At 48.6% G+C, this 20,545-nt stretch overlaps 1 protein-coding gene across 11 annotated transcripts in view; it reads right to left on the bottom strand.

Annotated features, from left to right (window-relative positions):
* The window catches only part of CACNA1B (calcium voltage-gated channel subunit alpha1 B), a 248,526-nt gene that overhangs the window by 36,316 nt on the left and 191,665 nt on the right, over positions 1-20,545 (bottom strand). For 10 of the 11 annotated variants that reach the window (XR_008668315.2, XM_055350334.2, XM_055350333.2 and 7 more), the window contains 4 exons: positions 16,908-17,024; positions 16,446-16,511; positions 14,604-14,695; positions 12,230-12,374 (listed from right to left, as the gene is read on the bottom strand). Coding sequence is in view for 10 of the 11 variants with exons in the window: in XM_055350334.2 (XP_055206309.2) it covers positions 12,230-12,374; positions 14,604-14,695; positions 16,446-16,511; positions 16,908-17,024 (420 nt within the window). In the remaining variant the exon portion in view is untranslated. The remainder of the gene's footprint in view (positions 1-12,229; positions 12,375-14,603; positions 14,696-16,445; positions 16,512-16,907; positions 17,025-20,545) is intronic. The other variant, XM_063696940.1, reaches the window with a different exon arrangement.

The raw sequence follows: 20,545 nt of genomic DNA, 5'->3' as shown, positions 1-20,545 counted from the left end.
TATTTGTGCTTTGGTTGCCTGTGCTCTTGAGGTCTTCTCCATACAATTTTTGCCCAGACCAATGTCCTGAAGTGTTTTCCCTGTATTTTATTCTAGCAGATTCATGGTTTTGAGTCTTACATTTAAGTCTTTGATCCATTTTGAGTTGGCTTTTGTATATAGCGAGAGATAGGGGTTGAGCTGCATTTTTCTGCATGTGGATATCTAGTTTCCCTACCATCGTTTATTGAAGAGACTGTCCTGCTCCAATAAATGTTCTTGGTGCTTTTGTTAAAAATCAGTTGGCTGTAAACACAAAGACTTATTTCTGAGTTCTCTATTCTGTTCCATTGGTCTATGTTTCTGTTTTTATGCCAGTACCATGCTGTTTCAAAGTTTGGTAGTGTGATGCCTCCAGCTTTCTTCTTGTTGCTCAAGATTATTCAAGCTATCCAGGGTCTTTTGTGGTTCTGTATTAATTTTAGGATTGTTTTTTATATTTCTATGAAGAATGTCACTGGTATTTTGATAGGGATTGCATTAAATCTGTATGGTCCTTTTCACAATATTAATTCTTCCAATCCATGGGCATCGAATGTCTTTCTATTTTTTGTGTGTCCTCTTCAGTATCTTTCATCAATGTTTTATAGTTTTCTTTGTAGAGATCTTTCACTTCCTTAGTTATTTCTTTTGTAACTATTGTAAATGAGACTGATTTCTTTTCTGCTAGTTTGTTGTTAGTATACAGACACACTACTGATTTTTGTACATTGATTTTACTGAATTACTTTACGAGTTCTAAGGATTTTTTGGTGGAGCTTTTAGGGTTTTCTATATATAAGACATATTGTCTGCAAACAGGAACAATTTGACTTCCTTCTTTCCAGTTTGGATGCGGCTTATTTTTTTTTCTTACATAACTGCTCTGGCTAGAACTTCCAGTACTATGTTGAATAAAAGTTGTGAAAGTGGGTATCCTTTCTTGTTGTAGATCTTTTCCCCATTCAGTATAATGTTGGCTGTGGGTTTGTCATATACAGCCTTTATTGTGTTGAGGTATCTTCCAACCTAACTTGTTGAGTTTTCACTACGAAGGGATGTTGAATTTTATCAAATATTTTTTTCTGTGTCTATTGAGATGATAATATTGTTTTTGTCCTTCATTCTGTTGATGTAATGTATTATGTTGATTACTGGTTTACTTATGTTGAACCATCCTTACATCCCAGGAATAAATCCCATTTGATCACAGTGAATTAACATGTGTTGCTGGATTCAGTTACTACTAAAAATACTATTTTTCTTGAGAATTTTTCCATCTATGATCATCAGAAATATTGGCCTATAGTTTCCTTTTTCTTTCTAGTGTTTTTTGTTTTTGTTTCTGTTTCTGCTGTGTCCTTGTCTGGTTTTTATATTAGGGTAATGCTAGTCTTGTAGAATGAGTTTAGAAAAATTCCCTCCTCTTCAATTTTCTAGAAGAGCTTGAGAAGAACAGGTATTAGTTCTTTAAATGTTTGGCAGAATTCTCTAGTGAAGCACCCTGGGCTTTTCTTTGATGGGATTTTTTTTTTTTTTTTGAGACGGAGTTTCGCTCTTGTTGTCCAGGCTGGAGTGCAATGGCGCGATCTCCAGTCACTACAACCTCTGCCTCCCAGGTTCAAGAAAGTCCCCTGCCTCAGCCTCCTGAGTACTTGGGACCACAGGCGTGCACCACCACGCCTGGCTAATTTTTTTTTGTATTTTAGTAGAGACGGGGTTTCACAATGTTGGCCAGGATGGTCTCGATCTCCTGACCTCATGATCTGCCTGCCTTGACCTCACAAAGCGCTGGGATTACAAACGTTAAGCCACCATGCCCGGCCGATGGGAGATTTTTAAATTACAGATTCAATCTCATTACAGTAATTGGTCTGTTCAGGTTTTCTTTCTTCTTGGTTCAATCTTGGTGGGTTCCACGCATCCAGGAATTTATCCATTTCCGCTAGGTTTTCTAATGTGTTGGTGTATAGTTGTTCATAATAGTCACTAATGATCCTTTGTATTTCTATGATATTAGTTGTAATGTCTCCTTTTTTACTTCTGAATTATTTGCATATTTTCTTGCTTAATCTAGCTATTGGTTTGTCAATTATCTTTTCAAAAAAACAATTTTTTTTTTTTTTGAGACAGAGTCCGGCTTTGTCACCCAGGCTGGAGTGCAGTGGCATAATCTCGGCTCACTGCAACTTCCGCCTCCTGGGTTCAAGCAATTCTCCTGCCTCAGCCTCCCAAGTAGATGGGCTTACAGGTGCCCGCCAACACACCTGGCTAATTTTTATATTTTTAGTAGAGATGGGGTTTCACCATGTTGGCCAGGCTGGTCTTGAACTCCTAACCTCAAGTGATCCACTTGCCACGGCCTCCCAAAGTGCTGGGATTACAGGTGTGAGCCACCGCACCTGGCTATATTTTCATTTCATTGAGCCTTTGTAATGTTTTCATCTCAATATTGTTTCTTTTTGCTCTTGCTCTGATCTTTATTTTTGTTCCTCTACTAATTTTCGGCCTGGTTTGGGTTTTATTCCTAGTTCCTTGAGATGCATCATTAAGTCATTTATTTGAAATCTTTGTGTGTTTCTGATGTAGGCTTTTATTGCTATAAAATTCCCGTTTCATACTGCTTTTACTGTATCCCATAAGTTTTGGCATGCTATGTTTCTTCTCCACCTACCCTGCCCCTGGTTCAAGTTATCATGATATGTGTTTCTATTTTTATTGTTTCAATATTTTTTTCTTCTCTTTTTCTGTCTTTTTTTTTTTTTTTTTTTTTGAGACGGAGTCTCACTCTGTCACCAGGCTGGAGTGCAGTGGTATGATCTCGGCTCACTGCAACCTCCGCCTCCCGGGTTCAAGCCATTCTCCTGCCTCAGCCTCCCAAGTAGCTGGGACTACAGGCACGTGCTACCACACACGGCTAATTTTTGTATTTTTAGTAGAGACGGGGTTTCACCATGTTGGCCAGGATGGTGTCCGTCTCTTGACCTCGTGATCCACCCACCTTGGCCTCCCAAAGTGCTGGGACTACAGGCGTGAGCCACTGCGCCCAGCCTTCTTTTTCTCTTTTCTTTTTTTTCTTTTTTTTTTTTTTTGAGACAGAGTCTCACTCTGTCGCCCAGACTGGAGTGCAGTGGTGCAATCTTGGCTCACTGCAAACTCTGCCTCCCAGGTTCAAGTGATTCTCCTGCCTCAGCCTCCTGAGTACCTGGGATTACAGGCACCCGCCACCACACCCGCTAATTTTTATGTTTTAAGTAGAGACAGGGTTTCACCATGTTAGCCAGGCTGGTCTCGAACTCCTGACCTCAAACCATCTGCCCACCTCAGCCTCCCAAAGTGCTGGGATTACAGGCGTGAGCCACTGTGCCAGGCCAAATTGTAAAACTGCCTTCTGAATTTCTTCCTTGGCCCATTTGTCATTCAGGAGAATGTTAATTTTCACGAATTTGTACAATTTCAAAAGCTCCCCTTGTTACTGATTTCTAGTTTTATTTTATTATTGTTAGAAAAAATACTTGATACAATTTCAATTATTTTACATTTGTTGAGACTTGCTTTGTGGCCTAACATCTGATCTCTCCTAGATAATCTTCCATGTGATGATGAAGCTAATGTGTACCATGCAATGGTTGGATGAAAAGTTCTGGAAATGTCTGTTAGGTCCATTTGGACTAAAAGGCACTTTAAAGCCAACATGGGTTTTTTGTTGTTGATTTTCTGTCTAGATGACCTGTTCAATGCTGAGCATAGGGTACGGAAATCCGCAAATGACACTGTGCTGGAATCTATCTCTCTTTTTGGATCTAATAATATTTGTTTTGTATGTCTGGGTGCTCTACTGTTGGGTCCGTATATATTGACAATTGTTGTATTTTCTTGCTGAATTGATTCCTTTATCATTATATAATGACATTCCTTGCCCTAAAATTTTTTTTCTTAAAGACATGGGGTCTTGGTATGTTGCCCAGGCTGGAGTGTAGTGGCTACTCACAGGTGTAATCACAGCACACTACCGCCTTGAACTCCTGGACTCAAGCAATCTTTCCACCTCAGCCTCCCAAGCCGCTGGGACTACAAGTATGCACCACCACACTGGGCTTCTTTTCAGAGTTTTTGACTTAAAGTCTGCTTTGTCTGATGTAAGTATAGCACTCCTGCTCAATTTGGTTTCTGTTTATGTGGAGTATGTTTTTCATCCCTTTACTTTCACTCTATACGTGTCCTTATAGATGATGTGAGCTTCTTGTAGGCAGTATATAGTTGGGTCATTTAAAAAATCTATTCAGCCAGTTTATATACTTTAAGTGGGGGAATTTAATCCATTTACATGTAAGGTTATCATTTATAGGTAGGACTTACTTCTGTCATTTTGTTAATTGTTTTCTGGTTGTTTTGTATATCTTTTCTTCCTTTCTTCCTCTCATTATTTATCATTACGGTTTAGTGGTTTTCTGTAATAGTAAGGTTTGATTATTTTCTCTTTCTCTTTTGTGAAGCTCACTCTACCAGCGAGTTTTATATTTTTGTGTGTTTTCACGATAGTAATTATCATGTCTTTGCTTCCAGATGTAGGACTCCCTTGTGTATTTCTTGTAAGGCTGGTCTAGTGGTGATGAATTCCCTCACTTCTTGCTTGTCTGGGAAAGACTTTATTTCTCCCTCATTTCTGAAGGATAGCTTTGCTGGGTATAGTATTCTTGACTGACAGTTTGTTTTTTGTTTTCCTTTTACCACTTTGAATATATCATTCCATTCCATTCTCTCCTGGTCTATAAAATTTCTGCAGAGAAATCTGCTTTCAGTCTAACGGGGGATTCTGTTATATGTGACTTGATGCTTTTCTCTTGCTGTTTTTAGAATTTTCTCTTCTCTTTGACTGTTGACAGTTTGACCATAACATGTCCCAGGGAGAACCTTTTTGATTGAATCTATTGGGGGACTGTTGAGCTTCTTGGATTTGGATGTCCACATCTCTCCCCAGACTTGGGAATTTTCCAGCTATTACTTTATTAAACAGATTTTCTATACCTTTTCCCTTCTCTTTTCCTTCTAGACACCCATAAAATATTTTTTTGCTTAATCATGCTCCATAATTCTTGAAGGCTTTTCTTCACTCTTTTTAATTATTTCTTTTCTTTCCTTCTGACTGATTAATTTCAAATGACCTATCTTCAAGTTCAGAGATTTCTTTTTTCTTCTGCTTGATCAGATTCACTGTTGAAGCTCTCTATTTTTAGTTTTTATTTTTAATTTCACTCATTGAATTTGTCAGCTGCAGGATTTCTGCTTGGTTCTTTTTTTATGATTCCTATCTCTGTTGAATTTTTCATTCATATTGTCAATTGCATTTCTGATTTCATTGCATTGTCTATCTGTATTTTCTTGTATCTTGTTGCACTTCTTTAAGAACCTTATTTTGAATCCCTTTTCTGGCAGTTTTTAAATTTAGTTTTTACTAGGGTCTACTACTAAAGAGTTATGTTCCTTGGGTGATGTCAGATTTCCTTGCTTTTTTTTTTTTTTCTTTGAGATGGAGTCTCGCTCTGTCACCCAGGCTGGAGTGCAGTGGCGTGATCTTGGCTCACTACAAGCTCTGCCTCCCGGGTTCATGCCATTCTCCTGCCTCAGCCTCCCGCGTAGCTGGGACTACAGGCGCCCACCACCGCGCCCGGCTAATTTTTTTGTATTTTTAGTAGAGACGGGGTTTCACCGTGTTAGCCAGGATGGTCTCGATCTCCTGACCTCGTGATCCACCCGCCTCGGCCTCCCAAAGTGCTGGGATTACAGGCGTAAGCCACCACACCTGGTGATTTCCTTGGTTTTTCAAGTGTCTTGTGTCCCTTGATGTCTGTACATCTGGTAAAACAAATCACCTTTTCCAAACTTTGTACAGTACAGTTGGGTTTTAGTGTGCCAGCTGGGAAGGGCATAGTTACTCTGTTTCCAGGTGCAGTGGTATAGTCTCCCTACAACTTCTTTAGCTGCATTCAACATTAGCAGTAACTGTGGGCACTTCAGTTGTCCAGGGTGTCGAAGTTTGTGGCAGCAGAAGTGGCAGTGTAGGCTGTAAATGTCCTCAGTGTCAAGGGCTTTTGGGGTCCTGTTATTTTTGTTTTCCCCACAATGGGAAGACTTAGCTGAGGGGACACCTCTTGGTATCAGGTCTAATGGCCTGCAATCAGCTGCAGCACCACTGGGTTCCAGGTGCAGGTGCTCAGAGTGGCTGTGGAGCTGGGGTCCTATACTTAGAATCTCATGAACTTATTGTGGCACCTGGGTGTTGGGGTACAGGTTTGCTCCCTGGGGCAGAGTTGGGTGTACGTTGCCCACAGTGCCAGGATCTGACTCTAAGCCATTCCCTAGCAGCTCAGGCCCAGGGGGCGAGATTATAGCTGTGATTCTACTCCTGGGCGGGGTGGGGGCAGGGCATAGCACTGGTCCAATTCAGGAAGAAGGGGTGCTCTGGAGTTTTGGGCCTGAGAAGTTGGATACAGCTGCAATTCAGGAACCTGAACCAATAGGGGTTAGTGGCATCTTGGGTCCCAGGGGAAAAGGCACCATGTAGTGGTTACTCTAGACCCTTGGATGGTAGGGCTTGGCAGTATCCCAGGTTCTGTGAGAACAGGTGTAGCAGCAGCAAGTACCCTAGAATGGCAGAGCACAGCTGTCATTTGAGCCCTGGGGAGGCAGGGAACTCCACTCCCCAGGTCTGTCTCAGCAGCTCAGACTCTAGGGGGCAAGTCTAGCTCCAGGAAAGCAGGGCACTAGAGCTATTTGGCCTATGGGGCTGGGTGTCTCAGCTGAGCCAATGCTCTATTTATCTGGGATGGCAGGGTATCATGTCAGTTCAGCCCTGGGATGCACAGCCCTCAGTTCAGCCAGGGTACTGATTCCCAGGGGTGGGGGGTGGGGACAATGTGCCACTTCAGCTCAGGCTTGGGGGATGTGACTGCTCTGGGGGGCCAATGCACCATTTCCTGGGATGCAGGGAACTGCTTCAACTTAGACACTGGGGAGGTGTGACCGCTCTGAGTGGCCAAGGTACTGTTTTCCCAGGAGGCAGGGTACCACTTCAGCTCTGGCCTATGGGCATGGAGGGGAAGGGTAGGTGAAGCAGCTCCACCTCCACTTGGCCCCTCAGGGAAGGGTGTAACAGCTGCTTGCGGCTCAGCTTGGGGATGTCGGCCACCAATCTTGGTTAGTTTGATGGCAGTTTTGCCTCAAGGATAAAGGGAAGCTGCGGCTACTCCAGGAGCAAGTCACACTCCCGCTCTAGTTCCAACTCCTAGGTAGTGGAACACAGTAGCCACATGGGCCACAGGGGCTGAGCAGTGTTGGCTTTGTCTCTGGAGGGAGCACAGGTGTGTGGACTCCAGGCAGCTCCCTCAGCTAGGCTTAGTGCCTTGAGGACTGCAGGGGACCCGAGTGGTAGGGTCTGCAGGTGTCCAAGATGGTGATGGGGGCTGCTGGGATCCTCTTGCTTACCTCCTCACCAAAGGGAAAAGCTCTCCTAGGTCCCAGCTGATCCCAGTTGCGGGATGGGGTGGTGGTGTTTGCTTGGTGTTTCATTCCATTCTCTAAGTGGCCATCCCAAGTTTCTGTGCTCACCAGTGTCTCTGTTACACCTCTGATGTACTCTGAGACTCTCCCTCAGTTATTTTCATTAAAATGTAATTTTTTGTTCATTGTTCTGTCTTTTTGAGAAGGACAAGCACTAGGTGGAAGGTCAGCCATCTTGCTGACGTTACCTCTCATTTCTTAATTGGGTTGTTTTATTTTTGTTGTTGAGTTGTAGAAGTTCTTTATACATTTTGTTAAATCAAGTTTAGCCTAAAGCTGCCTCCTTATATATTTTAAGTTCAGCCTAGAGGCTTCTCTGCACCTAGTGAACTATAACCTAAATGGAAGTGTAAACAGACTTTGTAACCTATTATCATGCCAATCATCAAGTTTTGGCCAATCAAAGGGAGCTAACTGTTCTGTGTTCAAATAAGGCAAACGCTAAGCTGTAACCAATCAACTGTTTCTGTACCTCACTTCCATTTTCTGTACATCATATTCCTTTTTCTGTCCGTAAATCCTCTTCTGCCATGTGGCTGTGTTGGAGTCTCTGAGGCTACTCAGACTCAGGAGGCTGCACAACTTGCGAATCATTCTTTGCTCAATTAAACTCTGTTAAATTTAATTTGGCTAAAGATTTTCTTTCAACAATTCTGATATTAACCCTTTATCAGTAATGTAATTTACAAATATTTTCTCCAATTCCTTGAGTTGCCTTTTCATTCTGTTGATAGTGTCCTTTGATTCTAAAAAGTTTTTAATTTTGAGTAGACAAATTTATTTTTTCTTTTATTGTGATTCTGGTGTCAAATCTAAGACTCTGTTACTAAGTAAAACGTCATAAAGATTTACCCACTATGTTTTCTTCTAAGAGCTTTATAGTTATAGCTCTCACATTTAGTTATTTAATTTTATGTTAATTTTTGTATATGGTATAAGGTAGGAGTCCAACTCCATTCTTTTGTATGTGGATGTCCCGTTTTCCCAGCAAAGAGTGTCCCTTTGCCATTATATGGTTTCGGGCTTCTCTTTATTGGGAAGTTTTCGATTACTGATTCAATCTTCTTACTCGTTACAGGTCTATTCAGATTTTCTACTTAATTCAGTCAGTTATGATAATTTGTGTCTTTCTAGGAATTTGTCCATTTCAAAAGCTTAGGTTCTAAACTCAGGCTAAGATATTTAACATCTCTAGACCTCCATTTCTTCATTGTAATAATAATAATACCAATCTCAGGACTGTCACAGAGACTGAAATACTTAATGTATTCATAAGACCCTGCATAGTGCCTGACTCAAGTGATTATCAGCAGGCTGTCATGAACAACCTCATTCCCTATTCTTCCATCAGCACCCTCTATTCCAATTAATGGAACCAAATCCCAACCTAACCAAGTCCTGCCACCCATCCCAAATTCACAGTCCCATTTTTTCCATGTCACTTCTCTATCAGACCAAACCACATCCAAGTGTTTCAAAGCATGAGTTGCCCAGCATGTCCAATCTGTGAGGGAAGTGCCAGAAGGATTAGGATTACAGTTTCAGTAAGGAGACACCAGGGTTAGCCAAGAACCATGACTGAGGTCCGTGGGGACAAGAACAAAGGACAGTGGCCACGAAATACCCTCTTCTCTGCACAGGAGTGACAGCTAAACCCAAGGATTCCTCGACTCATCCTGGACATGTCTAGTGAGTGCTGGCCCTGTACATGGTGTGGTATCATGAATGTGGCTTTCTGTGGAACCCCATCTCTGCAGCCAGGTGGATGGTAAGGTCAGGCTAGTAGGTTTGGCTTTGTGCCCACAGGTATGCTGGTTCTTACAGCACCAGATGTCTTTGAACAGTATAGAGACCAATGCCTCAGGAAAGTGATTCTCCAAAAAGCCCACCCTCCCTGCTGCCCACAAGGGGTCTTCGGAGGGATCAGGAGATGACTCAAACATGGAAATCCTTCCCTTGGTTTCTAGCAAGTAGTGAAACACAGTTTTGTAGGTTCTTCTGTATTTCTCTATCTAAGTGTAAGCTCACCTGTCTCAAGTGCACATCATTCCCAACCACCTCAACCTCCTACTGCACCCTGCAAAGCTCACAGTCCGCCATCAGCACAAGTCCTTACATCTCCATCTCCCCTGAGTGCTCTCCACTTGTTCTTGCTCTGGCTCAAACATCTAAGAGGATGGATGTCCCCTCTGGTCTCTTCTTTAAAAACCTGTTCTCTGGGGCTCACGTCATCTATTAAGTTTCCCCTTCCTTCATGAAAAACTTAGCACCTGGCTTGCTGTTTTTGTCTCCACTTCTATTCTTGTTATTCTTGTTGCTTTTAAGATCCACAGAGATGGGACGACCGCTGCCTGCCCTCTCCATTCCTGACCTTCTCACCCATCAGCTCATCTCCTTGTTCCACAAATCACACTAAACATGCTTATCACCAGTGATCATGCTAATGTTAATGTAATGATCTTGCAATGATAATGTAATGACGGCAATGATGTTTACCGATGGCATCACTCACTGCCTCCCGAGTCTCCACCTCACACATCCCAATCTGCTCACATCGCCTACTTTTCCGGCTCCCTTTTTCAAATACCTGCATCCCAAAACGTGTCCTCACAAGAACCTCCAATCCAGTGGCACTGCCCCTCACCCTCCTCTGTCCCCAGCTTTGATCCCACGTCCAGCACAATAACCACAATAACGCACCCTTCTCTCCCTCCTTGCCCTTGTCTGGGAAATCCCGAATCTGGATAATCCACTTTTCTACCCTTGTACTGAGGAGTGAATGTGGCTAGAGAAAAGCACAGCCATGCCAGCTGTTCCTCCTTGGAGTCAGGGCCACAGCCTTGAGGTGTTTCCTCAGTGCTGCTCACTGTCAAGCACATCTCTGTCCCGGCTGTGCTCCTCTCCTCTTACCGGCTCTCAAACTTGCGGCAACAAGGCCTTCACTCCCACTACGCTGACGGAGGAACAATGTGCCAAGGGCGCTAACGGCCTCTGCCTTTCCACATCCAATAAACAATTTTTTTTTTTTTTTTTTTGAGACAGAGTCTTGCTCTGTTGCTCAGGCTGGAGTATAGTGGCGCAATTTTGGCTCACTGCAACCTCCACCTCCTGGGTTCTAGCGAATCTCCTGTCTCAGCCTCCCTCTTTTTTTTTTTTTTTTTTTTGAGATGGAGTCTGGCTCTGTTGCCCAGGCTGGAGTACAACGGCGCGATCTCGGCTCACTGCAGCCTCCACCTCCCAGGTTCAAGCGATTCTCTTGCCTCAGCTCCCCAGGTGGCTGGGATTACAGGTACCTGCCACCACGTCTGGCTAATTTTTGTATTTTTAGTAGAGATGGGGTTTCACCATGTTGGCCAGGCTGGTCTTGAGCTCCTGGCCTTAGGTGATCTGCCCGCCTGGGCTTCCCAAAGTGCTGGGATTACAGGTGTGAGCCACCACGCCTGGCCCAGTTAACAATTCTTGGTCATCATCTTGCATCACCTTCCGTCAATATGGTGCATGGCTGGTTACTTCCTCTCTCCGCCCACTCCTGGTTCTCCACCTGCCTCCCGGACTGCTCCACCTCAGTTTCTGGATCTAGTGCTCCTTTCTGCCTCCTCAATGCCCTTGGGGCAGAGTCTTCAGCCTTCTTCTGAACACTGTTCTTCCCCTACGTCAGTGCTCACCAAAGTTCAACACACACAGAGTCACCTTGAGAGCTTGTTAAAACTCAGATTCCTGGATCCATCTCCAAGACACCCTGATGCAGTCTCGGGAGTGGCCTGAGAATCTGTATGTCTAACAGGCACTCAGGCGCTGCTTTGGACGCAGGTCACTGCACTAAGCTTCGCATTAACAGGGATCCAGCAAATAGCATGCAGCCCCACGAACACACCGAACACTAACGACGACTCGTTTCCATCCAGCCCAGAGGTCGCTGGGCATCTCTGCTGCCTCCAACCCTAACCTAATCTCAGCTCCCCAGTACTCCCATCTCAGAACTGCTCACCCTGTGGCCCCAGAAAACCCCAGGATGAAGCCTGCTTTTTCCTCTTCGCATGCCCATCTCTCATCATCAATCGTGCCAGCTCTACTTTTAAAATGCAGTTCACTCCCAATCCCACCTCACTCCCTTGCCTCTCCTTTCTCCAGGCCACTGTTGCCCCCAGTCGTCTCCTCACTCGCTCTGCAGCCACGCCCTCACTACTCACACAGAAGCCAGAGCCAAGCTGTAAAACGTCAGGCAGATCCTGTGAGGCCCCCAGAGGCTTCCATGGATGTGAAATAAAATCCACACCTCTGGGGCCTGCCCTGCCGACCTCCCCACCCAGTCCAGCTGCTTTCCCCGTACACTGGCTGGGATGCTGTTCCTTCACATCCCATCACCACAGTGGATGACCTTCTAGAAGCTGGAAGTTAAGGAACAGTTGCCCCTGGAAATGTAACCCTTTTCCACGGATGTCAAGGAAGGGCCCACAGGAGCCCGTTACCATGTCGGCCCTTTCTCTGGCTAACAAAGGCGCCATCTCTGGGTAAACAAGGGCCATCAGCGTGGACTCAGCTTATGACATGGCCTGGATCAGAGTCAGGGATCAGCAGGAGATGTGGGGGAAGCCTGAGCTGCACCGAGACAAGACATGGCACTGGGAGGGGCACAGTGCCCAGGACTCACCAGAAAGGAGCACAGGAAGATGAAGGAGACGAAGTAGAAGTAGGCAAAGTCACTTCCACACTCGGTGGCATTGGCCTGCTCATCACAGGCCTGGTTGCTCAGGCAGGACAGCATGATCTCGTGCCAGGCCTCCCCCGTGGCGCTCCTGAGAAGAAGGGCAGAGTTGTGAGGCCCACAGAGGCCCTTGAGGGAGCCCAAGCCCTGTGGGGCTACCAAGCATGCCCACTCCTTTGGGCTCCTTCCCACAGACAGCTCACACATGTGCCAGGCCTGGGTCACAGATGCTGTTTCTTCAGATGAAACTTCTGGCACTAGATTTCCAAACTGATCATTAATTGGGAAACCACTGCTTACTAAAAATTATCTACGGAACCAGGGGCCAGCACCAGGGCGAGCACTTCTTTGTGGACACCACAGGCCCCAGTTGTACTCCTGACCTCCTCCCAGACACACGCCATCTTGGTCTTCATTTCCAGAAATGGTGACTCTCCTTCCAGCTGCTCCAACCAAAAATGTGGGCGTTATCTTTGCCTCCTCTCTCTCTCCATATCCTGTTCATCAGATCATCTGCCTTCAAAACACAGCCAGGCTCTCACCACTCCTCACTGTCCTAGGCCAAGCGACCATGACCTGCCCTGTGCTATGGAAGCTTCTGAGCCTATCTTCTCACTCTGCCCTACACAGCAGGAAGCAGGTCCACTAAGCACAGGTCAGATCACATTCTTCCTCCTCTCAAAACCCTCCGATGACTTGCCTCGCTCATCAGAAATGCCAAAATCCACATGACTGCCCATAGCACTGTGGGACCTGCTGCCCACTCTTTCCCTGACTTCACCCCCATCTCGGTTCCAGCCCAGTCCACTCCAAGCACCCTGGCCTCTGCTGGTCCTTGAACACCTCAAGAGCACCCTGCCCTGAGCAGCCACCCTGGATGCTCCTGCACGGAGTCTGTTCCTGGACACAGCCAGCACCGGGGGCTGGCAGGGTACAAGTGGGTCAGAGGCCTGGGTCCCCACCTCCGTGTGTCTGTGTGCCCAGCCCCGGGCCTAAGCTGGGCCCACTCCTCACTGATGACAGCCGGAGGCAGGGGGGTTCCTGCAGGGCTGCTGCTTCAACCTGTGCTGGGCCTGACTGATAAGGGTGTTCCCAGGGAATACAAAGTTCAGGGAGAAACAGAAAGCTGTGAGACCAAAGGCCTCAAAACTAAGGCTGACTTCATAGGTTTGCCTTAAGTCTTCCGCGGCATGAGGCAGAATAGTAATAAATGATGAAATAAAATTAACGCAGCAGCTAAAGCCCAGACAAACAACATCATTTGGGGACAGTGTCAGCCTAAGGGTGCTTGCTTATGTTATGCAAAGAAACAAGAGTCTAAGAGGTCTCTCCAGGCAGCTCAGCAAAGCAGGTCTGGGTCTGAGCTCGCCCCAGCGCGCATCTGCAGGCAGGGTGGGCTGTGTCGAGCATCCCCCAGGGCTGGCCGTGCAGCAGCCCAGTGCATTTGCATACATGAACTGAAATGGTAAATCCCTAAAAGAGCTCCTTCCTTCTGTCCTAGGCTCATGAGTGATAAACTGTGGGAGACTCAGGAGGCAGGAAAACATGTTCACCCACCTCCCTTCTGCTCCCAAGTTCACTCTCAAACCAGGATGGCCCATAGCTCCTGTTCCGTGCCCAGGAACAGCAGCTGATGCTGAGGCCTCTCCTGGCACATCTCCACCAGGAGATCTCGGAAGGCCCCGAAGCTTGTGCCATGGCCTCTTGGCCCCTCCAGGTTCTGCCTGTTACTTGGCTTGGCTGGATCCAGGAGCCCAGGGAACGGCAGCTCCCATGAGAGATGGTGGAAAATAAAGGTGTGTTCAGATCAGCAGTTCTGGTCAGTTGGGTTCCTTGGGCCACTGAGTAGCTACAAACTCTGCTGGTCAGTTCCCCCTGTTGCCCTACTGCCCTCGATCCCACCAATCCCTGTAATCAACAAGGGCGCAGGTGGAAAGCTGGAGGCCCACACTTCAAGAGAGCCCCTGCTAGGCACCTCTGTCCTCCCAGACCTCTGCCTGGAGCCTCACCGGAGGCTCCCAAGCTGTCGCCAGGGAGCACAGACGAGGCAGCAGAGGCCGGCCTGGCCCAGAGCTCCCAGGATGACCTCCCTCAGGGCTTCCCTTCAGCCTATTCTGAGACTGGGGCAGATATCAAGAGCCTTTGGAAAAGAGGAGCAGAGAGAGGGGAAGAACCAGAAAGGCCTGCTGAGGGGAAGCCAGTGGGGTCGGGGAATTAGAAGTGGGTGGTCTCCACGGTTGACACCCAGCCTTCTTCATCCTGAGTAAAGCAGCCCCTGATGGAAGAGCAGACATTGGCCTGGGCTGACTGAACAACATACCTGAACAGCAGCATCAGGGCTTGCAAAAACGTCCGGAAGTTGTTGTGGCGGTTGATGCTGGTGTCATCATCCAGGGCAATATTCCCAAACACCTGCAATGGAGAAGAGCAATGGCACGGACACTGCTGGGTCTGCAGGAGCCGCGCCAGGTGGACCAAGCCAGAGAGGGTGTGCGAGCCATACAAGGACCCCACATGAGATGGGCGGCTGCCCTACACCAGAGAACTCCCACCCGGGAGAGGCCAGTGTGCGTTCCCAGTATAGATGCCCTCTCCGTAGCTACACATGTGCCGGCTCCAGCTCTGAACCTGTCCACAGATGCAACAGTCCGAAACACTCACAAGAACGGCCCCGAGCTAAGTTTGTGAGGCCTCTGCCACACGTAACACAGGAAGTGTTCTCAAGTCGGATCATCAGCGACTCCAAAGCAGGCATTATGTTGGTAACAGGTCTGACAGATCATGGGAAAATGTCTTCTTAAAACATATGCAATAGTGCAACGGGCTTTTTATCCATTTTAACTGACTTTTCCACAGTAAGAAATGCAAATGGGTTGGTAATTGTACTCAGCCCAAAATGTGGAATCTGGCTGCAAATTTATGAACTATGACACATCCACAAAGATCAGTAACGTATGTGCTCTTGTACAACCACAGACCAAAGCAGGAAAAAGATGTATTTATTTAAACAGCATCAGATCTCTGCACATTTTAAAGCAAGAGAACTCTTCAATCCCTGAAATAGAGTTTAGAAATCAGTTTTCGGTGAACCTTTGAAACACCGGCACCTTCGATAACAAATTAACACTCGGGTCCCTCTTCCGTCCCTGCTGTTGGAAAAGTGGTCAGATGCCGAAGATTTATAACTGGGACACCGCTTTATGCTTTTTAAATGCTTTTTCCCAAATAGCTGACAATGTGTTCTTTGGCAAAATAAAGAAAATCTAAATTATGCAAGCCAAGTTTGCCCAGCGCAAGGATCCGATGCGCTCCTGCTCACATTCTCAGGCAGTTTTCCCCAGTAGCATGTAACCCCCGCCGCGGGTCAGGCCTGTCCTTCAGCACGGCTGCCAGACTAACAGGATAACCGACCGCTGCTGTGCAAGCCACTGGGCAAACACAGCTGTGCTCCAACGCGCCTCCACCACACAGCCAGCACCCATTCTGACCTGTGCCCCGACACCCTACCATCACTGGGCGGGAGCCCATGCAGCCCTCAAGAACACCACGGTGCATCCACCTGGAGAGGCGGCAATGGGCCGAGGGCCAGAGCTGCCCCACACCAGGATGGCCCTGGGCAAGCAGCCCAATCTTGTGGTGCCTCCATGTCCTCCTCCGCAAAACAGTCTTTCTGAGGGTTACGTAAGTTTAGGCCGGGCGCGGTGGCTCACACCTGTAATCCCAGCACTTTGGGAGGCCAAGGCAGGTGGATCACTTGAGGTCAGGAGTTCAATACCAGCCTGGCCAACATGGTGAAACCCTGTCTCTACTAAAAATACAAAAATTAGCCGGGCGTGGTGGCACACATCTATAATCCCAGCTACTTGGGAGGCTGAGGCAGGAGAATCGCTTGAACCTAGCAGGCAGAGGTTGCAGTGAGCCAAGATCACACCATTGCACTCCAGCCGGGGTGACAAAGCCAGACTCTGTCTCAAAAAAAAAAAAGAGTAAGAAAAGAGGATTACGTAAGTTCAGCAAGTGCTCAAAGCAGGATCTGGCTCACAGAGAATGTTCACTAAGGGTCAACTGATTATGACGATGATTTGACAATCATGATCAGTGCCCCTCTGCTCCAGGGGACGGGAGGCCGGAACCGCGCTCTGTCCCAAAGGGGAGCACCCACCTGCATGCCGATGATGGCGTAGATGAAGAACAGCATGGCAATGAGCAGACACACGTAGGGCAGGGCCTGCGGAGACAGGGGCCGGTCAGCTACAGGCACCTCCCAGCCACCACGACCAGGCCTCCTGCTACGGTGGCTGGGCCTTTGAGGTCACACAGACCTCAGCCCACTCCAGCTCCATCCCACTGGCCACCAAGCCCCTCCACCAAGTGATGCCCCAGTTTCTTTATCTCTAACTCGGAGTCATGAAACCCACCTCAGGGTTCTTGCGAGCATGACCAAGGGAACCTACAGATGATTTAAAACGTCTTTATAAATGACAACAGGACAATGCATACAACCACGAAACCTGCATGCCATACCCTCTCCCAGCCTCCCAAAGGAGGGGCCACTGTGGTGGGGGCAGGGGAAGCAAGACGGAGGAAGGGGACAGAAAGCATGGAGGCCCCCCGCCTGGCCCACCTTGAAGGACTGGACAAAGGTCCACAGCAGGATGCGGATGGTGTAGCCCTGGCGGAGCAGCTTGATCAGCCGCGCAGCTCGGAAGAGGCGGAGGAAGCTGAGGTTGATGAAATTGTTCTGCAGAGAAGAGGAATTGTTCTCTGACCTTCAGAAGCCCTGAAAGCGCAGGCAAGCTGCTGCCACCCTACAACCTCTTCCCACATCCCTGTGGCCCCAAAGAAAAGTGGTTAAAAAGATTAAAATAAAAGGTCTCTGCTTCACAGTCTAAGCAGCAATCGGCCACCAGAAAATCTTCCAGAAGTAAAGCTTGTCCTTGCAAATCACTTCTCATGCAGCAAATCAGAGAAAACCTCCTTGGCTCTAAGGCCCCTCCCCACCCCCAACCGTGAGCAACAGAGAGAAGAGTTCTCCCAGGCATCTCTCTGCTGCCAGGTGAGCTGGGAGATCACCTGTGGCTGGGCCTCCAGCAGTGACCACCTCTTGCAGGACACGGTCAAGCTGACCACGTGCTGGGCATAACTGCTTCTCCACCCAGCACCCCTGAAGGGACCCCCGCCCCCGCCCAGGCTTCACGGCTATGCCCTTTCCTCCCTGGCTCAGTCAGCAAAGCCCTTGCTTGCCTGGGACCCTCGCTGGGACCCGGCAGAGGGGCAAACACTTCCTCTGAGGCTGCTCCAGGCGTGTGCAGACAAGTTATGGAAGGTACAGGTGTTCTGCTGCTCACACCACGGAAGCCACCTCTGCAATTCACGGTCAAACAGGCCTCTGCTCTAGAGAACCCAGACTGTCTAGTGTAGCTCCCTCATCCAAGGGGCTCAAAATCAAGCACAAGGATAAATGGATAAACCTGGGACTCCACAGATTACCTGGCAGTAAAGCCTCCACGTGGCCCCAGGGCACTTGAATTACTGTACTGGCACATCCCTTTCAGGGAAGCAGGCTCTGGGGAGGTGTCCGTGCACAGATGGGGGTGCTTGTGGACCCAGGAGGCTTTCTGCCCTCTGTCTACCTAGAGGTCAGGTGCCCACACACAGCCTGAGAGCAGCTTCCTGCCACTGCAGCATTTTAAAATATGCAAGCAGCTCAGGCTCAGAGACACGTTCGTGTTGTCAGATTCAGTCATCAAATAAAGAGAACACAGATGTTGAATGAGACAGCAGCAGCAGGAGCACGTGCAGGCGCAGAGGCGGTGAGGGCCTGGCAGAGCATCCTGACTCTCCAGGGCTACCGTTAGGTGGGAATGAGGTGTCAGTGGAGGGGTGGGCCTCACTCTTCCTTCCAGGGACAGTGGCCCAACCCGTACTGAGGACACCTCTGCCTAGGTCTGCCACTTCCACTGGCAGGGGCAGGGTGGCTGAGGATTCAACTCGAGGGACTGGCTCTCAGGCGGGATGCTGCAACTGTGGGAGAAGGACTGGTTTTGAATGATATCCATGGCCAGTGGGCACAAGGACGGGCTACGATCCAAATCAGCAAGGCGGCAGCAGTAGACCTCAGGGTGTGACCCCAGAGGGCAGCACAAGTGTACCTGTAGCTCTGTAATCTACTTGTGCCAGGGAAAGAAAATCTCCATGGTAGACAAGATGGCCAAGAACTCTGGGCCACGAGGACCCACAGAAAAGCCAGCCATCTTACAAACACGGGTGCAGGGGTGGAGGGCCGCAGTCCCGTGTCAAGAGACCCTTACGTGAGATGATGAAGCAGAGCCGGGGGCTGGAGGCTCCCACTCTGAAACCTTGTGCTCAGGGGGTCTGGAGGGGCAGGGACTGGGGCAGCACAGCACCCACTGGCTCAAAGCACAGTCAGGCAGCGGCACAGACAAGATTCCCTGAAGACACTGGGGAAAATAAAGGCTGCCAGATAAGAAGGAAGGACTGGAAGACAACAGGGCAGGTGAGAGGTGCGTGGAGAGTAACAGTTTGTCCAAATTACTTAATGCATGAATGCCAACCTCAGCCACCATCACTTTCTGTTTTTGTGGAGACCCACATTCCCCCCTTCCTCCTGGCTTCTCTCGGGGCTCCTGTAGGTACTCAGGAGAGGCTGGGGGCAGGAGACGGGCGCCCTGGAGAGCTGTGAAGACAGACGGTGACGGCAGCCACAGATGTTCGAGCACAGCGTGGCAGGCCGGGCACCATGCCAGCTGCATGCAGGAGAGCAAGGGACAGAAGCACACGCAGCGCCACGCCGTGCACCTGCACCATCACCTCTGGCCTCCGCCAGCCCCTCGGAGGCAGACACAGCCTGCCCCAACCTCACTGAGTCCATGGCTTCTGTTGCAGCCACACCTACTTCAAGGCCAGGCCCTTCCTTACTTCTGCCTGAGTTGGAAAAGGTCTGTGGCACCCCAAAGGCACACCATTGTGCCCTCAACATGGTGGCTGACTCACCTTGATGGGACAATGGTCCCTAACCCTTCAATCCTCAGCTTTCTCACCCACAAAGAAACACGGGGACACCCAGTCCAGGAGGTGAGTAGTACTTGAGAAAAGGGATTTAAAATTGCTCTTAGCACTGCAGGACACCGTGCCATGACAGTGACCCGCTGACTCTAGACCAAGACCAGCAGCCCCTGTATCCAAGACCACCACGGCCTCTGGCCAGAGTCACAGGAAGTGAGGGCTTGTCCCGAGTGTCAGCTGGGCACCCCACCCCGATCTGTGGGCCCCGATGTGGGCCAGGTACCACACCAGAGGACAAGGCCCAGCAGGTGCAGAAAAACTGCTCTGTGGCTCCCTTTCATTCTAATGAGACTGACAATTGAAGACGGGAAAGAGACGTGCATGTGCATGAGTAACATGTCCGGCGTGGATGTGTGGTGGAGAAAGAGGACAGGGGACAGACAATGTGGGGAAGGGCTCTCTGAGGAGGTGACGCTGAGCAGAGGCCTGACTGGCACGAGCTGGATGCGTGCAGATGACATTGCCTGGGTGTTTCTGCAGCATTAAATGGTATTTTCTCAAAACGCTAGCTCTTCTGCTCCAACTGTGAATCGCTGTATCACAAACATTCACTTTTACACGACTCTCAAATATCTTCTACTTTATATTAATTTCCACAGTCACAGCTAAAGTTGGATCAGCTACCAAATATCTTTGCTCTAAAATTCCTGAAGACCCAGCAGGAAGCTCCGGTTGGACCTGCACTCCACATGAGCTTGCTGACCGAGGCACAAACACAATTCAGTGACATGCGAATGGGGGAGCTTCGGCTCCACTGCCTCTAGGGGCAGAGCCCCCTTCTTCTACTCAGCCCTACAAGAACCCTCCTGAATCATGAAGACAAAGACTCTAAGCCCTGCCCCTGAGCCCTGAACCCCAGGCCTGACTCTGCCCACTCCAAGGCACGGTCAGTCCAGGAAGGACGGAAGCTACAGGGGAGTCTGCAGAGGCCACCTGGGCAAAGCGGGGCCTTCTTGATTGGCTTGATGGGGACACAGCAGGTGGGAGATGGCTGTGCAGCAGGAACCATGGACTCGCAGGGATCAGGGACAAACTCATGTCCTGCAAAGCCTCCCCAAATCTGAGCCAGTCCCAACAGGAAAAACTACCCTGGACACTTACCCACTCCAGAAACCCCACCTCCCTCTCCTTGGGCAGGTCTCAGGGAAGCCCCGCCCACGGCCAGTTCCCAGAATC

This window comes from Gorilla gorilla, chromosome 13 (genome assembly GCF_029281585.2).
Source record: "Gorilla gorilla gorilla isolate KB3781 chromosome 13, NHGRI_mGorGor1-v2.1_pri, whole genome shotgun sequence".
Classification (NCBI taxonomy): Eukaryota; Metazoa; Chordata; class Mammalia; order Primates; family Hominidae; genus Gorilla; species Gorilla gorilla.
Note: the sequence above shows the minus strand (reverse complement) of the source record. Positions and strands in the feature narration are given on the sequence as shown.